Source organism: Stegostoma tigrinum, chromosome 32 (genome assembly GCF_030684315.1).
Source record: "Stegostoma tigrinum isolate sSteTig4 chromosome 32, sSteTig4.hap1, whole genome shotgun sequence".
NCBI classification, from domain to species: Eukaryota; Metazoa; Chordata; class Chondrichthyes; order Orectolobiformes; family Stegostomatidae; genus Stegostoma; species Stegostoma tigrinum.
In genome coordinates, this window is record NC_081385.1 from 38,195,921 (window position 1) to 38,215,159 (window position 19,239).

General features: G+C 41.1%; 1 protein-coding gene across 3 annotated transcripts in view; it reads left to right on the plus strand.

The window, feature by feature from the left end:
- aplp2 (amyloid beta (A4) precursor-like protein 2) overlaps nt 1–19,239 on the plus strand; it is a 233,397-nt gene that overhangs the window by 73,475 nt on the left and 140,683 nt on the right. For all 3 annotated transcript variants that reach the window (XM_048561995.1, XM_048561996.1, XM_048561997.1), the window contains exons 2-3: nt 10,510–10,683; nt 10,917–11,046. In XM_048561995.1, the coding sequence (XP_048417952.1) occupies nt 10,510–10,683; nt 10,917–11,046 (304 nt within the window). The remainder of the gene's footprint in view (nt 1–10,509; nt 10,684–10,916; nt 11,047–19,239) is intronic.

Sequence of the window (19,239 nt, forward strand, 5' to 3'; positions counted from 1 at the left end):
AGAATGGATAGGCAAGTGGCAGATGCAGTTTAATAAGGAGAAGACCATTTTTATGGAAGAGATGGGGAGACTCAGTGTAAGTTTAACAATACAGTTGAAGCCTCCTCAGAGCAAAGGAGGCTGTGGAGTTCACTAAAACTGTTGAAACAGACCCAAACTAGGTTGACATGAGTATGGGACCCCGGTAAGTAGCTCAGAGAGGAGAGAAGCTGAGATGGAATTACAGGTTAACATGCTAATGAGTGAGTTTGGAAGACAAGGGAAATATAGGCTACATAAGAAAAAAAATTGTTTTTAACAAGGCTGAGTGGAATATATTTTAATGCCAGGAGCCTGAGGAATGAGATGGATGAGCTGCAGGTACAGATGGGCGCATGGAAGTAAGATGATACAGCATTAACTGAGACTTGACTGAAAGATAGGCAGGATTGGTTACTTGGTGTTTCTGGTTGTAGGGTATTCAGACAAGATGGACAGGGTGTTTCAGTATTGATAAATGAATCACTTATTTAAAAATGACCTTGAACAGGTTGAAGGCTATCAGAAGGGGGCCATTTTGAAGATAGTGACCATAGCTCGGTTAGCCTTAGCATAGTCATAGAAGATGAAAGGGATGGACTGGAAATAAAAGTTCTAAACTGGGGAAGGGCAAATTTTACTACGGTCAAATATGATTTGGCCTGAATGGAGTGGGCTCTGGTATTTGGAGATAAAACTTAATCACTGCAGTAGGAAACATTGAGTGGGGGTGAGGGGGGAAATAGCAAAAGTATAGGGCAGATAAGTTGCTGTTGAAATAAAGAGTGGATCCCAGGCTGGAGAACACTGAATGTCAAGAGCAATATTCCCTGTTAACTGCTCAGAGGGTCTGCACGTGCTGATCAGTGTGTAGACACATAACTTCTTGAACTGGAAGCCTATTGCTGTGCGTTGACCTCTGAGATCAGCACAGTGGCAGGAAATTGAAGACCAAGGGGCATAAAGGTTAAGGTAAGAAAAAATATGCTGGATAATGATGGTTCAATATCCATGGCTCCATTGCTCCTGTGTAAAGCAGATGAGTGAAACAATTCTTGTGGCCAAATGCTCACTTCACTAAGGTTTTGTATCATCTCATTTTATCTTCAATGGTGCTATGCTCAAAGCAAATTGAATTATCTTCAAAGCAGGCAGAAGGTGGGGTTCCTTTAATGAAAGAGGAGCTGAGGATCTTCATTGGCATCTCATTTATATGAATGCAATTATTTGGCAGCTGGTACCTCAGAAACCTTGAAAGCAGGATTGAAATAAAATGTGTTTGTTTACAGTTTAATTAAGGTCACTTCGCATCCATAATGATCAGTTAAAGTAAATACTTTGGCTTGCAACTGATTACCAGTTGGATATCTGTAAAGCATACTTGCCAATTTGCAAAACTTGAAAATGTTGCTGTGCAGCTTTAAAAAAGCAGCCAATTGAAAAAGAAGTTTAACTGAAAATTGAATGAAGGTCAAGGATCATAGCTACCATTTCAAGATAATTTGATAAGTGAAATGTCTTTTATCCCATTTAATTTCACAACTTTTAATGTAATCTGGAATTATTTAGAATGATTTACTTTGAAGACTGGATTCACTGACCTCAGTGACAACATTCAATATTTTGTTTGTTTATGGGGGAAGAGGGAGTACATTTGCTTTTGGCTGTTTGGGTGGGGTGGAAACGTCCTGGCATTCAAAGACTATTGTGAAACATGGGGCTGAATTGAAATCCTTTTGGGCTTTGGCAATTTTTGAGCATATATCTCATCCTTTGGAGCCGTAAGAGGACTTAATATTTGGAGCCAAAAATAATATATTTACCAACCATTTATAGAAAAGGTGAAAATGTTTTCAGTGAACATCCTTACCCAACTGGCAGTGTGGGCCAGGAATAGTGTGAAGAAGAGTAAAATTTATCCACTCAATTAGCTATTCATTTAGGGAAGAAGTGTTGGGAGGGGTCTAGGGGAGGAGCCAGAAATCTTCCCATGACGGATCAAATGCAAACACATCAGGTATATGGTACCCGTGCTTGGATCTGACTTCAACAGAAGATAAACTTTATCCAGGCTCCCTTTCAAGCTGCTTGATTTTTCTGTGCTGGGAGATGTTTGTGCAAGCTGAATAGTCATGGATTAAAGGCTAGGATTTGGTGAAAATATGCAGCAAATCCCTGCTTAATGTTGGGCCTGAATAGCTTTGTTTTGTATTAACATTGTTTTCCATTTTGAATGCTGCAAAATCTGACAGATGCCTAGGGCTTGATTGCCTAAACCCAGGGCTGTAAAAACATATGCTGTGGAGATTGTGGATACATTGGCTATGATTTCCTGAAATTCCTTAAATTCAAGAATGCTCTATCAGATTTGATGTTGAGATGTTGCACCTCCTTTTCAAGAAGGAAGTAAAGAGAAAACTACAGGCCCATTGTAGAACATCAGTTTTTGGTAAAATGCTGAAATTCATTTTTAAGGTAGTTTTAACAGTGCTCTCAGAAATGCATTGTCTGATTTGCACAAGTCAACATGGTTTTACTGAAGGGAAATCCTGCTTGACAAATTTGTTGGAGTTTTTTGAGGATTATGCTAATTCGGCAGTTATAAGGGAACAGTTGACGTCTATCTGGATTTCCAAAAGGTTTTTACAATAGAGTTAATGGGCAAAAATAAGGGCAGGTCATGTATTACTCTGGGAGAGAATTTGTTAACCAACTGGAAGCAAAGTCTGGACATAAATGGAGCATTTTCAAACCAGTAGACAGCGAATTGTAGAGTACAAGAATGGTCTGTGCTTTGGTTTAAAACCAGTTACAATCTACATTAATGATTTAATGAAAAGCCTTTGTGTGCTGATAATACAGTTAGATGGAAAGTTAAACTGAGGGGAGGACACAAGTAGGCTGTCAAGAGGTTTTGATAGACTGAGAGGGCAACAAGGTGGCAGATGGGATATATTGTATGGCAGTACAAAGTTATTTATATGATAGAAAAGCAGTATTTTGTGAAAGGAATGAAACTTGTAAGTGTTAATGTTCAAAGAGATTTGGGTGTGTTCATGCAAGAAATGCAGAAAGTCAGCAAGTTGTTACAGTTAGCAATTAAGGAGGCAATTAGCATGTTGCCTCTGGTTGCACAGAGTTTTGGTGAGACCACAACTTGAACCCTGTTTGATACCCACATTAAGAAGGGGTGTACTTTGATGAGAGGCTGTTTGCCAAACAAGTACCTGAGTTGAAAGTGTTGACCTATGTTAGTAGACAGAGCAAATTGAGTCTATATTCTCAAGTTTAAACAAATGAAATGTGATCTCACTGAAGCATTCAAAATTCTAAAGAGGCTTGACAGGGTAGATGCTGAGAGATTGCATGTGATGAAAGAACGTAAATGTGGGATATGGTCTCATGGTAAGGGGCTGATCGTTTTTACTGAGAAAAGAAAAGACTGAGGAATGTGAATCTTTGGAACACTCTGAGAATTGTGGGGTCTCCATTGTTGAAAGCATTTGGGAAAGGCTGATTATTGATTTTTTTCAGAGAATCAAAGAAATGGGGAACAGAAAGAAAAGTGAAGTTGAAGCTCAAAATGAACCATGACCATATTGGCATAATAAGATAGATTTAATTGGCCGTATGGTCTAATCCTGCTCCTGTTTCTTGTGCTCTTATGCATTCACATTACATAGCTGTTACATTACAATGTTACTGTACTTTTCAGTGGAGTTCCCATGTTAAGCCAGCATAAACTGGGGAGCAGGAAGTCTTAGAAGGGAGTTCTAAGCCTCAGACTGGCATAATGTCAGGTTTCTAAAGACTGTGTCATTACAACACAACAGTTAAAGTTGAGATAACAAGGTGTACAGCTGGATAAACACAGCAGGCCAAGCAGTATCAGGGGAGCAGGAATGCTGACGTTTCGGGCCTAGACCCTTCAGAAAATGTCATCTTGTTATCTCAGATTCTCTAGCATCTGCAGTGCCCGCTAACAGTTAAAGTTGAACAGTACAGCCAGCATCTTGTGGCAAGGCAGAAATATCTCATGAATTTTGAATTGCTGTAAATTGGTGATTGATTTACTTTGTCTCACTATTAGCTTAACAATAGTTTCAACTCATCCTTAACCTTCCTGTGATTTTCATGAAGTTGCTGCATTTGCACGTTAACAGCCCATTTAAGTTAATAGCTGCATAGCTAACTATAGTAACTAAAGATAATGAAATGTGAGGCTGGATGAACGCAGCAGGCCCAGCAGCATCTCAGGAGCACAAAAGCTGATGTTTTGGACCTAGACCCTTCATGCTAAAAGCATGAGTGCCATCCTAATGCTATGATTATTGATGTCTGCAAATCACCTTTTATGGCTCAAAGTGAATAGCTATAAATGTAAATATTGCTTCAAAGAGTGGATTGTTACAGGTCTTAAAAATATACAGTTTTAAAAAGTATAAAACCTTACTTTTCTGCTCTTTTCTTTGTCTTTCTCTCTCAATCCAATCTTTCCTCTTCTCTGTCTGTATCTAACCTGATTCCAAATTACTCTCCTTTGAAAAATACGTGGCAGAAGAGGCCCTTTGGCCCATTGAGTCTGTACTGCCAAAAATGCAATAAATTTATACTAGTCTCCACTTTTCACCACTGGGCCCATCGCCTTGAATGTTATGATATTTCAAGTGCTCGTCCAAATACTTTTTAAAGGTTGTGAGTTTACCTGTCTCAAATACTCGCCCAGGCTGTGCATTGAAGACTCCTACCACATTGTGGTGAACAGTTTTTTTTTTCTCCAGGCTAGTCAAGAACTCCTGCCTTTCATCGTAAAATTATGTCCCTTTGTTATTGACCCTTTTCTGAGAGAAACACCTGCTTCCTAACCACTCTGTCCATGCCCCTCAATCCTGTATAGCTCTATCAGTTCTCCTTCAAACTTCTCTGCTCTAAAGAAAATATCTTATCCACCCTCGCTTCATAGCTAAGATGCTCCATCCTAAGCAACTATTTCTTTTCTTCACTTATAGGATTTGGGCATTGCTGGCTCACCCCTAGTTGCCCATGAGAAGGTGATGGTGAACCATTGCAGTCCAAATGTTGTAGCTAGGCCAACAATGTCATTAATGAGGGAATAGCAGGATTTTTGACCCAGCAGCAGTGAATGGGTGGCAGTTTATTTCTGGTAAGATGGTGGTGGGATAGGGCTTCTGAGCCTGGGGCTTGTCCACTCATCCAGTTTTTGTTTTGTTAAATTTTTTTTGTCTGTTTTCTTTCTTTTTTATCCCTTTCTCTATCTTTTATTTCACTTTACTTACGTTTTCGTGTTTCTTCGTTTTTCTATCTTTATATTTGTGTGTTTATTTTACTCTTCTGTTTTAAGATTGTGCCAGAGTGTGACATTAAAGGAAGGCAAGTATCATGTTGTTCATGGCTGCAAAGAGATTGGTAAACAGATTTTTGTGTGAATGCAACTTGAATACTGTGTGCAGTTTGGTCCCCAAATTAAGAAAAGATATACTTGGATAAGAGGTTGTTCACTAAGCTCGCACCTGAGTTGGTGAGATCCACATGACAATAAATGGGATTGTACTGTGGACCTCCAATAGTCAGGGGGAAATTGAGAAACCAACATTTAAAGGGATCTCAGAAATATGTAAGAACAATAATGTTGTAATAGCCGATAATTTTAATTATCCAACCATTGACTGGGACTGCCATTGTATTAAAGGGTTGGTTGGTGAAGAATATGTTAAATGAGTTCCCAAACGTTTTCATCAATATGCAAATGTTCTGACTAGAGAAGGAGCTGAACTTGACCTTCTCTTGGCACAACGACAGAGCGACTGACTAAAGTGGTGATAGGGGAATGCTTTGGATCTAGTGATCATAATTCTACTTGTTTAAATGGTTAAGGAAAAAGATAAGCCCCGCATGAAAATTTTTAAATTTGAGTAAGGCAAATCTTAATGGTGTGAGACAAGTACTTTGTCCATCTGGCCACTCTATCTATATCATACTGTAACCTGTAATTCCTTCAGTCTTCCATGTTAATTTCCCAACTCTTGACTCTGATTACTAGAAGTAACGGGCTGTTCATCCAGATATCTGTTGCTTCTGTTCTAAACCTGGTTTTGTCAATGTAGTGGGCAAAGTAATGCAGGGAACTGTCTATCTAATTGGACATGCAGTGAGATGTTTAGTATTGAAAAAATCGTAAAATAAAGGCAAAAATGAAATGAGTTCTTATTGGGGAAAGAAACATCATTAGCATTTATATTTAAAGTTCAGAAAACAGCTGCAACCATTAAAAACACACAGCGTCTTTTATTTACAAATTAATGAAAATTGCACATTTAATTGTCATACTAATACAGACTGTCAAGTTTGCTTTGCCCTGAGTTGTGATTCTGAGCTGAAAGTGCATTCTGCAGTCTAACCATCAGCAGAATGCGCAACTTCCTAAGATGCGTTGTGGCATTTCATCAAGATAGATTCCAAAATTATTTAAGTCAAGGACAACTTTCAAAACGTTAATATTCTAGAGCCGATATTTATGTATGTTTTTAAACCATATCAGGGAAATATGCCTGATTTAACTACCTAAGACTTCCATTGCATCACATGTAATTTGTAAACCTTCTAATTGTTGTATTCCCAATAAATTCCAACCACTTGGCACAAGGTAACTTAGTGGGAATGAGTCTTGAATCTACAGCCCTTTTTAACATTCATTACAAGCAGTGAGCACTGTACAGCATTTGTTGATTTCAAGATTCCTTTCTGTTTAAAGTGAGTGTCGAAGAAATTTTTTGGGATAGTGACTACCCAAGGGTCAAACGATGCACAAGGGCAAAACCACACCAGGTAATACTGCAACATAGAGCTAGCTAGCCTGGAACTCGACCCTTCTATTAACTGTTACTTATGCAGTTTTTTTCAATTCCCACCATCATTCAAAATGACATCTTGCAAACTGCCACAGTGAATAGTGAACCTGGAGACCTGGCCTCTTCTGCATGGGTAGAAGCTGGTCCAAGGCTGTGTGGCTATCTCCCAGGCCTTGATTCGATCTCTGGAGGAGCTTGAAAAGTGACAATGGGGAACCTATTATTGAAGGAGCTGGAGCAGTGAGCGTGGGAGAGACAAAATTTGAAACTGGAAGAGCAACTCTTGAGTTCTGACTTTGCCAAACTTAATGCACAGGCTGACTGAAGAAACACTATCTTCCCACTTCTGGTACATGGGCTTCATTTTCTCAGTTCCTTTTGGGGTGCAGAGGAGCTTTGGTGCAAAGGTTTTGTGTGTGAGAACGACTTCCCTAATTTTTCATTCCCATCTTTTGATTTTTTTTGTTACAGGCTCTTTTTGGGATTTTCAGGTGAATTCCCTTGCTGATCTGGTATATTTTGAATGCTGGTGCCATAGTCAGTTTACTACAAGTCATGTACAATTTTAATCAGTTGTTTTGCAGGGACACTGACATATGGAAGATAAATCTTTGTACATTATTGAGAGTGGCCACAATAAGTATATGTCTAATTTTTGTGAGCTGTAAATGTGCAGTTTATTTTGATTTTGACATGATGAAAGTTACTGACTACAGCATTCAGAATCCATTTCTCGTGTTGTTTTTAAATATCTGGCTCAGATACCCAGACTTGAGTCAATTGACTGACATTAGTGTCATAGCTTTAGAGCATAACATCTTGAGTTCCTGCTACTAGAAACAGGAGACAGAATGATTTTTTTGGCTTAATTTATCAAGTACCATGAGACTTTTTTCATTTTCAAGGTAACGCGAAATGCAGATTCTGGTAGCCCCAGAGTCTCTGGTCTGTATGAGCCTTACAGGATTGCAATTTAGTATGAGTTAAATAATTACTAATTTGAACAGATGGGCTGCAGTTTTAGTCTCTCTTTGGAACATTTACGAGCAGCAAAGGCAGGATGACATCTGACTGTTGACACAAATTAGTGAAACAAGGCTCTCAAAGGGGCTAAACATTTTTTAATGCAGGATGTTAAAAATCGTAGACTGTGTTGATCGAGTTGAGCAAACTACATAACGTCTACACTGCGCAGAGGTTGAACAACTCAAGTGATTAAACCGAGGAATTTTGAGCAATGTTAAGGATGAGAAAAATGATGAGAGTTGAGACACTACATAGATTGCTAAGCGTGGCAGTTGAAACAGTAACTGGAGAACTATTTAAATTTAGTTTTCATTAGTTTTTGCAACTTTAGGTTTATTGACACTGACACACACATGTTGTGATTGAGATTTATTTACCATTAAGGTGATAGAACTAGGCAAGGCTCATTTGAAGCCTGACAAAGCTGAAACAGAGCAACCACTGAGAAAGAAAAGCCCTTTTGATCCTGCATTGCCCAAGGGTTTGTCACTATTGAGGACTGGTTAATTCTGTTGATTCCAGAACCTCCCAAAACACAATTGTATCAAAGATAATAGGAACTGCAGATGCTGGAGATTCCGAGATCACAAGGAATGGAGTTGGATGAACACAGCAGGTCAAGCAACATCTTAGCCTTCCTGCTCCTCTGATGCTGCTTGGCCTGCTGTGCTCATCCAGCTCCACACCTTGTTATCTCAAAACACAATTGTATTTGCTTTATTATCACATACTGAAATGAGTATGATTAAACGTTTATACGTCACAGCTTACAGCACTACCTTAAGTACAAAGGTACCTGGGTACACCACCTTCAGTTACAAGATCTTAGAAAATAGAAAAGTAACAAGTCCAGCATTGTAGAAATAAAAGTTCGGAACAACAGTCTTTCAGCCCAGGCAATGCTGGCACCTAGCCTCCACCCCATACTAGACCATGGCTCCAGACGTGCTGGGCTTCACTTTTCATGAGGCGTGGAGATTGCTCTGCTGTAGAATTGCCTGGAGACCACGTGAAGGCCATGCCAAGCCTAGAGACTTGTATGGTGGAAGGGCACCACGGGATTTCAGTGAGGAGTTGCAGATCAACCCATTGAAAATGTTGAACTGTTTGAGATGTGTAAGGAACATGTATGAAGAAATGCTGGAGTTGGTGACGTGAGAAATGTCACATGTCCAACTTGGTGGAAGACCTGAGGTGATTGAGAAGAGCAGCTGGTGAGAAAGAGGTGTTCTATGTTTGTGTTTGCTTCAAAAGTAATTACAGTTTCAATCTAACGTTCCCACAGTCAGAGATGCACAGCAGATGCAATAAAATAGTTGGCATCAATTTCGTATCTGTTTGCCTTCAGTTCAGCTGTACTGAAAGCAATTCCAGTTATATTTAGACTGGAGAGCCCCACCTATTTGGGCACAACATGGGTGGTGCTTGTTTATTAAGCATTCAACACAATATTTCCTGTCAAAGCGCAATTTTAAGTAGCTGCTGAAGCATTTTTTCCACAAGTTAATTAGAATGACATGTTTTCCACTGCAGACACACTAGACACTGCATTGAATTGATATATAGTGGTTAAATGATTAGACAGGATAACTGTCAATATTAGAGTTAAAGAGGTCTACAGCATTGTTTAAAATGCACTGATCTCAGATCTGCAGTTTCAGCTGCCTTTGGTAACCACCTCTATTCTCCAGTGTAAACTGGTGCCCTGCGCCACTGCTTTGAAATCATGTTCTGAAGGCAGATGATTTTGAAAGAATGTCTGGTGATTGCACATGCTGATTGTGCAGGAATTTGTAGTACATTGTTTGTTAAGCAGTCATAAAATATAAATGCCATCTTATCATATTACGGTGGTAAACATCTTTGGCTCTGTGGTTGTTGCTTTGATAAGATGGAGATTATGCTTTTCATATTCTCAGGATGATCCAAAATGATAAACAGTGAAATATTTACTACTCAGAAACATAGAATACAATTCAGCAAGAAAAGTCGGCCTTTGTTATGGTGACAAGTACAGCGGAACCACACTTAACCATAAAGTGAAGGCAGGTTGGTATTGAATAAGAGATAGTAGGAACTGCAGATGCTGGAGAATCTGAGATAACAAGGTGTAGAGCTAGATGAACACAGCAGGCCAAGCAGCATCACAGGAGCAGGAAGGCTGACGTTTCAGGCCTGGACCCTCCTTCAGAAAGAAGGGTCTGGGCCCAAAACGTCATCCTTCCTTCTCCTCTGATGCTGCTTGGTCTGCTGTGTTCATCCAGCTCGATCCTCCTTATCTCCTGGCATTGAATAAGTTTGGTTGGTCATGAGATGACATTTTGGTAAAAGACAAAATTGAAAAAAGCCTGATGGGGATATATAGGTACAACGGGATAAGTGTTCGATATTTATTTAACGGTAATCCTGTGTTTTGAAGCCTGAGATGAAATGCTGTGGTAAAAACTCCGAGCCTGGTTTATAGTTTGGTGTTGTGATCCACCTTTTGGTGTTGGAATAACTCATCCTAATGCTTGTGGTAGGTTGGGAAAGGCAAGGAAGTTCCTGAATGAAAAATCACGAGTGAGATGATTGATTGCGTCCTTTTATGTTTCAGGCTTTGGCAGCCAATACTGGAGCTGGATTTGCAGTGGCAGAACCACAGATTGCTATGTTTTGTGGGAAGCTGAATATGCATGTCAACATTCAGACTGGAAAATGGGAACCTGACCCTTCAGGAACCAAAAGCTGTCTAGAAACGAAGGAAGAGTTTCTGCAGTACTGTCGAGAGGTGAGCCTGGGAATGAGGTGTTGTCAGAAATTAATTGACTTTTTACACAGGCACAATGTGACTGAAAGCATCAGTCACTGTAGGTTTAAGACACTTTCTACATTGGATGTCTAGGCGGACCACTGACTCCCTTGTCTCATTTGATGTGCCTCTGATTGAACTGCATGTGAGTCATCTTTTCCAAGAACATCATCAAAATGTTAATACTTTTCACGGTGTTTACTTTTTGTTAGATTTATTCCGAGCTTCAAATTACTAACGTGGTGGAAGCGAATGAACCAGTCAGCATTGATAACTGGTGTAAAATGGGAAAGAAACGGTGTCGAGGTCATACTCATATAGTGATTCCTGTTAAATGTCTGGGTAAGTACTGTGCCATTTTGAACCAAAACACAGCCTTGAAACTGTGCTTTCCCTATTCGTGCATTCTTAAAAGTGAATCTGTACAAGATGCTACAATGAAGGAATTTACTACTTTTATACCAGTTTAGTAGCCTTTGATGTACATTAAGTTGAGCATTGTATGTGTATTACAGTTGCATGATAGGACAAAACTAAATGAATAATGCTTAAAAGAAACCTGTTGTTTAAGCTTTTCATCTTGCATTCATTAGAACAAAAAATGCAGACATACCAAATCTCAAAGAGAACAATGATTCATACAGCTTAAGAGGGTGCCAGTTTGTTAGGAAATCGAATCACATTGGTTTATAGGTTTGATGTAGGGGACTCTTGGGATTACTTGGTGAATTAAGAAATTAATTAAATCAGGGGCCTAAGTCTGTCTGCACCCTTATTTTAATTCATGCTTGGAATGTGGGTGTCGTTGCTATGTTTACCCATCTAGTTGTCTTAATTGAAGAAGTGGTAATACAACATGATAGTGAACCTCTGTGCTGTGCGATGAAGGTATACCTACTGTACTGTGTCGGAAGGATTTCCCGGGTTTTGACATTGTCACAATAAAGGAAGAGTGATGAAATTTTCAAGTAAAGACTTTTTTCTAATTTGGAGGGGAACTTGGAGGTGTCAGTGTTCTGATAGGCCTGCTTCTGTGTCTGTCTAGAAATTGTGGTTTGGAAGGTGCTGTTAGAAAAGTCTTTGCAAGTTGTTGATGTGAATTTTGTGACTAATATGCACTGCAGCTGCTAGAAGGAATGTGCATTAACGGGGTTGCAAGTCAAGTGGACTACTTGAACATGCGTGGTGTTGAGATGTTTGAGTCATGTTGAAGTCACACTCTTCCAGACAACGGAAGCGTTTTCCATCACACCCTTAGTTTGTCCCTCGTGGATGATAGAAATGCTTTCAGCCCTAATAAGTATGGAAACAGACGCTTCAGTCCAATTTGTCCACACAGACCAGAAATCCCAATCTGACCTAGCCTCATTTGGCAGTGTTTGTCCCATATCCCTCTGAATCCTTCCTATTCATATACCCATCCAGATGCCTTTTGAATGTTCTAATTGTACTGGCCTTCACCAGTTGCCCTGGTGGCTCATTAAATGCATGCACCACCCTCTGCGTGAAAAAGTTACCCCTCAGGTTCCTTGTAAATTTTTCCCCTTCTCACCTTAAACTTTTTCGCTCTAGTTTTGGACTCCCTAACCCAAGGGAAAAGACCTTGGCTATTCACCATACCTGTGCCTCTCGTGATTTTATAAACCTCTCGAGGTTGACCCCTCAGTCTCCACTGCTTCAAAAAAAAACTCCAACCTGTTCAGCTATGTTGACTGTCAAGTGAATAAAGCAAGGCTGTGTGGCCTTTACTTTAAAGGTAATAGTGTAATAGGTAAGACTGAGTTCATGGTGCGGATTGACACATGGAAGTATGATATTGTTGCGGTCACAGAAATGTAGTTCAAGGAAGGGCTGGACTGGCAACTTAACATTCAATGCTATAGGATCTTTGAGAGACAGAGGAGGGTGTAAAAAGAGTGATGGTCGACTACCACTAATTAAATTGCTGTAATAAATAGAATGATATCTTTGAAAGGTCCTGAAACGACACTTTTTGTAGGTAGAACTGAGGAATGTTACGGGTGCAGTTACTTTACTGGGAGTATATGATAGGCCCCCACAGAGTCAGTGGGAAATAGAGGAGCAAATACATAGATGGTTCACAGAGGTGCGTAAGGATAATAAATGGGTAATTATACTAGGGGATTTCAACTTTACCAACATGAATTGGGATAGTCACACTTAGAGGGGGGTGAATTTCTTAAAATGTATCCAAGGGAGTTTTCCGTATCAATATGTAGAAAATCGAACAAGGGATGGTACTGGGACCCATATTTTTTTGTTACGTACATAAATTACACGTATGAAAATGTGCGGGCTACTGTTAAGCAAATATGCAAATGACACTAAACTTGGTAGAGTGGTTAATACAGGATGATAATTGTAGGTTCCAGGATGATACAAATGGGTTGGTCAGATGGGCAGACCAATGGCAAATGGTATTTAACCCTGTTAAATGTGAGATGATGCACTTTAGAACATAGAACAGTACAGCACAGAACAGGCCTTTCAGCCCACGATGTTGTGCTGATCATTGATCCTCATGTATGCACCCTCAAATTTCAGTGACCATATGCATGTCCAGCAGTCTCTTAAATGTCCCCAATGACCTTGCTTCCACAACTGCTGCTGACAACGCATTCCATGCTCTCTCAACTCTGTGTACAGAACCCACCTCTGACATCCCCTCTATACTTTGCTCCAACCAGCTTAAAACTATGACCCCTCGTGTTAGCCTTTTCTGCCCTGGGAAATAGTCTCTGGCTATCAACTCTATCTCGGCCCCTCATTATCTTGTACACCTCAATTAGGTCCCCTCTCCTCCTCCTTTTCTCCATTGAAAAAAGTCCGAGCTCAGTCAACCTCTCTTCATAAGATAAGCCCTCCAGTCCAGGCAGCATCCTGGTAAACCTCCTCTGAACCCTCTCCAAAGCATCCACATCTTTCCTATAATAGGGCGACTAGAACTGGACGCAGTATTCCAAGTGCGGTCTAACCAAAGTTTTATAGAGCTGCAACAAGATCTCATGGCTCTTAAACTCAATCCCCCTGTTAATGAAAGCCAAAACACCATATGCTTTCTTAACAACCCTGTCCACTTGTGTGGCCATTTTAAGGGATCTATGTATCTGCACACCAAGATCATTCTGTTCCTCCACACTGCCAAGAATCCTATCCTTAATCCTGTACTCAGCTTTCAAATTCAACCTTCCAAAATGCATCACCTCGCATTTATCCAGGTTGAACTCCATCTGCCACCTCTCAGCCCATCTCTGTAACCTGTCAATGTCCCGCTGCAGCCTACAACAGCCCTCTATACTGTCAACGACACCTCCAACCTTCGTGTCGTCTGCAAACTTGCTGACCCATCCTTCAATCCCCTCATCCAAGTCATTAATAAAAATTACAAACAGTAGAGGCCCAAGGACAGATCCCTGTGGAACACCACTCACCACTGACTTCCAGGCAGAATATTTTCCTTCTACTACCACTTGCTGTCTTCTGTTGGCCAGCCAATTCTGTATCCAGACAGCTAAGTTCCCCTGTATCCCATTCCTCCTGACCTTCTGAATGAGCCTACCATGGGGAACGTTATCAAATGCCTTGCTGAAGTCCATATACACCACATCCACAGCTTGACCCTCATCAACTTTTCTAGTCACATCCTCAAAGAACTCGATAAGGTTTGTGAGGCATGACCTGCCCCCCTCAAAGACGTGTTGACTGCATTTAATCAAGCCATGCTCTTCCAGACGGTCATAAATCCTATCCCTCAGAATCCTTTCTAACACCTTGCAGACGACAGACGTGAGACTTACTGGCCTGTAATTGCCGGGGATTTCCCTATTTCCTTTCTTGAAGAGAGGAATTACATTTGCCTCTCTCCAGTCCTCAGGTACGACTCCAGTGGAGAGCGAGGATGCAAAGATCTTAGCCAGTGGCGAAGCAATTGCATTTCTCGTTTCCCAAAGCAGCCGAGGACAAAGCTGGTCCGGGCCTGGTGACTTGTCAATCTTAATGTTTGACAAAATTTTCAGCACATCAGCTTCCTCTATCTCTATCCATTCCAGCATGCACACCTGCTCTTCAAAGGTTTCATTCACTACAAAGTTCGCTTTCGTAAAGACAGAAGCAAAAAACTCATTTAGGGCTTCCCCTACCACCTCAGACTCCACACACAAGTTCCCTATGCTATCCCTGTTTGGCCCTACTCTTTCTTTGACCATTCTCTTATTCCTCACATAAGTGTAAAATGCCTTTGTGGTCTCCCTAATCCGATCTGCCAAGCCTTTCTCGTGCCCCCTCCTGGCTCTCCTCAGACCATTTTTGAGCTCTTTCCTTGCCTGCCTGTAATCCTCTCGAGCTGAGCTTGACCCTAGCTTCCTCCTCCTATGTAAGCTACCTTCTTCCTTTCGACGAGAAGCTCCACCGCTCTCGTCATCCAAGGTTCCTTTATCTTACCCCTTCTTCCCTGTCTCAGAGGGACATATTTATTCATCACTCGCAACAACTGTTCCTTAAACTGTCTCCACATGTCTACAGTGCCTTTACCATGGAACAATTGCTCCCAGTCCATGCTTCCTAACTCATGTCTAATCGCATCATAGTTTCCTCTTCCCCAATTAAATATCCTCCCATTTTGCCTAATCCTCTCCTTCTCCATAGCTATGTAGAATGTGAGGCAGTTATTTGTCACTATCACCAAAATGCTCTCCCACCACAAGATCTGATACCTGCCCCGGCTCGTTTCCGAGCACCAAGTCTAGAATGGCCTCTCCCCTCGTCGGCCTGTCAACGTACTGAGTTAGGAAACCCTCCTGAACACCCCTTACAAAAACAGCTTCATTCAAATCTTCTGCTCGAAGGAGGTTCCACCTCAATATTGGGAAAGTTAAATTCACCCATTACAACAACCCTACTACGTCCGCATTTTTCCAAAATCTGCCGACCTATGCTTTCTTCAATCTCCCTGCTGCTATTGTGGGGCCTGTAGTAAACCCCTAACGAGGTGACTACTCCCTTGCTGTTCCTAATTTCCACCCATACTGACTCGGTAGGCAGATCTTCCTCGACAACGGAAGCTTCTGTAGCTGTGATACCCTCTCTGATTAGTAGTGCTACACCCCCTCCTCTTTTTCCTCTTTGGAAGAAGAAAGAAGATAAGGGAGTATTTAATGAACGCAGGACACTGAGTAGCTTCAAGGAACAAAGGGATCTTGAGTTAATTATTCATAGATCCCTGAAGTCAGCAGAGCATGTGAATAGGATAATTAAGATGGCATATGGAACACTTACTTTCATTAGTCATGGAGTTCAGTATAAGAGCAAGAAGGTAATGTTGGAGTTGTACAGAACGTTGGTCAGACCACAGGTGGACTACTGTGTACGCTTCTGGTCACCTCACTACAGGAAGGATCTGATTGCATTCGAGGGGCTACGGAGGAGGTTTACCAGAAACTGAGCTGTAAGGAGAGACTAGATAGGCATTGTTTACTTTAGAGCAGAAAAGACTCTGAGGGGGGCATGATTGAAGTATAAGGTTATGTGGGATATGGACAGGTTAAATAGAGAGCACCTGTTCTCCTTGTTTGAGGGGTCAATATCAAGGGGCATAGTTTTAGGATAAGGGGCGGGACATAGTGTTCGAGGGGAAAGCAACTTCTTAGTTCAGCAGCTGTTGGGAATCTGGAAAGCACTGCTCGGGAAGGTAGTGGAAACCAGAAACCCTATAACCTTTAGAAAAAAATATTTGGATGAGCACTTGAAAGAATTATAACATTTCAAGGATCTGGGACAGGTGCAGAAAATTGGGATGAATGCACCTTTAGCAGTAGTTGTTATTGCAGACTTGATGGTCTGAAGGCCCTTTTCTGCACAAGAATCTCTCTGTTCAGCTTCTCCCAATAACTCGAACCCTCCAGTTCCAGCAGCGTCTTGTCTGCACCCCCTCAAGTTTAACAACACCCTTCCTTTAGGTTGTGTATAGTTGTATGCAGTAATCTAAAGTTCATTACCTATGCAATACTCGGCATACTCCTTTAACTAGAGGTGTATCACAGGGATTGGTGCTGGGATCCTTGCTATTTGTTTTGTATATTAACAACTTGGATGTGAATGTAGAAGGGATAATTAGGAAGTTTAGATGACACAAAATTAGTGATTGATGGTGAGGAAAATGGTCTTAGCCTACAGTCATACAGATAAAGAGCAAACACAGATGAAATTTAACCCTGATAAGTATGAGGCAATACATTCTGGGAGGGCTAATAAAAGAACGATATAACTCATGAGTGGTAAGTCCTGATGGAGTATGAAGAACAAAGGGACTTTGGTCACCGAAAGTGTCAGCATGGATCAGCGGAGTGATCAAGAAGGCATACAGGTTGTGATTGCACTGGAGATGATGCAGAGGAGATCCACCAGGATGTTGCCTGGCATAGAAAGTATCAGTTATGAGGAGAGACTGGATAGGATGGGTTGTTTTCCTTGGAGCAGAGGAGGCTGAGGGGGCAGTCTGATTGAGGTATACCAAATTATGAATGGCAAAGATAGAGTACATTGTGCAAACCTTTTCCCCATGCCAAATATGTTTAAATCCAGAGAGCATAAATTTAAGCTGAAGAACAAGTGGTTTAGTGGGGGTCTGAGGAAAAACTTTTTTACCCAGAGGGTGGTAGAAATATGGAACATGCTGCCTGAGGGGGTGGTGGAGGCAGGTACTCTTGCGACATTTAAGAAGCATTTGGATGAATACTTAAAATGCCAAGGCATAACAGGTTATATGCGAAGTATAGGTAAATGGAATTAGCCCAGCTTGGTGTTTATTGTTCAGCATAGACGTGATGTGCCGAATGGCCCATTTCTGTGCTATGAGATAAACAACGTGTACAGCTTGACGACCACAGCAGACCAAGCAGCATCAGAGGAGCAGGAAGGCTGAAATTTCGGGCCTAGACCCTCCTTCAGAAAACGAAGGAGGATCTGGGACCGAAATGTCAGCCTTCCTGCTCCTCTGCTGCTGCTTGGCCTGCTGTGTTCATCCAGCTTAACACCTTGTTATCTCAGATTCTCCAGCATCTACAGTTCTTACCAACTCTATGCTATATGACACTGTTCTTGCGAGCATAGTGGGGAAAAAATGCTGGTTGGCCACAAACTTTACTATGGTGGTGGCTGGTATGCTGATGGTGGGCTATTTGAAGGTGTTAGTACCCTTACTGTATTTGAGACTGCCATTGCCGACCACTAATCAAGAACTGAATATATGCTAGCTAAATTTACTGATGGCACAATGATAGGCAGGACAGTAAGTTGCCAAGACGGCACAAGGTTTCAAAGGGATTTGGTTTGCTGAAGTGAGGGAGCAAAAACGCAGCAGTAGACTGTAATGTGACAAAATGTCACCTCGTCCACTTGGGAAGAAATAGAAAAGCGGCATATTATGTAAGTGGAAACAGACTTTGGAACTGAAGTGTGGAGAGACCTGGGTAGGTGAATCAAAAAGGGTGCATGCCGGTTCAGAAAGCATACAATTTTTTTTATTTGAGTAGAATGAATTGAGTACGTAGCTAGGGAAATGTTACTGCAGCTGAGTATGGCTTTCGGCCAAAGATGTTGTAGTTATGTTCAATGTTTGGTTGCCATATGAAAGGATATCATTATGTTAGAAATAATTCTGGGCATGTTCAACTCATGACCTCCTGGGATGAAGGAATTATTATATGTATTGTTATCATCGAACTAGGTTGGGCCAATACCCATTGAAATTGAGAAGAATAAGATGTGATTGCCTGTGAAACGTGTATGTTTCCACAGAATGTGGCAGGATGGATGCTGTGTTCATGTTTCCACATGTGAGGAAGTGTCAAACCAAGGGGCATAGTTTAACACTAGGGACAGAAGTAAGGAGAAATGTTCTGAGGATAATGAGTCTGGAATTTCTTCCCCATAGAATTGTGGAGGCTGAATCAATATATATGTATTGAAGACAAGCTGAAAGTTTTGATTCGCAAATCAAAAGTCAAGGGAGTCAAGATTACACTAGACAAACAGGAAAATGGAACAAAAACAGAAGTTGCTGGAAAAGCTCAGCTGGTGTGGCAGCAGCTCTGAAAAAGAAATCTGAGTTAATGTTTTGGTCTGGTGATCCTTTCTCAGAACAGGAAAATGGACTTCTTAAAGCCGAAGTCTTATCAAATAGCCACACAATCTCAAGAGGCCACATGGCTTATACACGTTTTCCTAGCCACTTTGGTTGCTACTTTATAATGGATAAGAGAATTGGGCTTGAGCTCTGCAGCTTGCCTGACAAACTTGTGTGACATGTGTCTGAACAAAATTTTGACTTGTGATCCGTTGAAACACAAGGACTTACATGCGATGAAGTAATTAAATCCTGCTGGTTGAAAAAGGAGTTGGGGAAGTGTGAATAGTGGAAGGGGGCTTGGGAGGGCAGGGAAGTGTGAATGGTCAAGGAATTGATCAAAGGTGGTGAGGGTGGAGTAAGAGCAAGATGGTGAGAGAGTGAATTAGAGT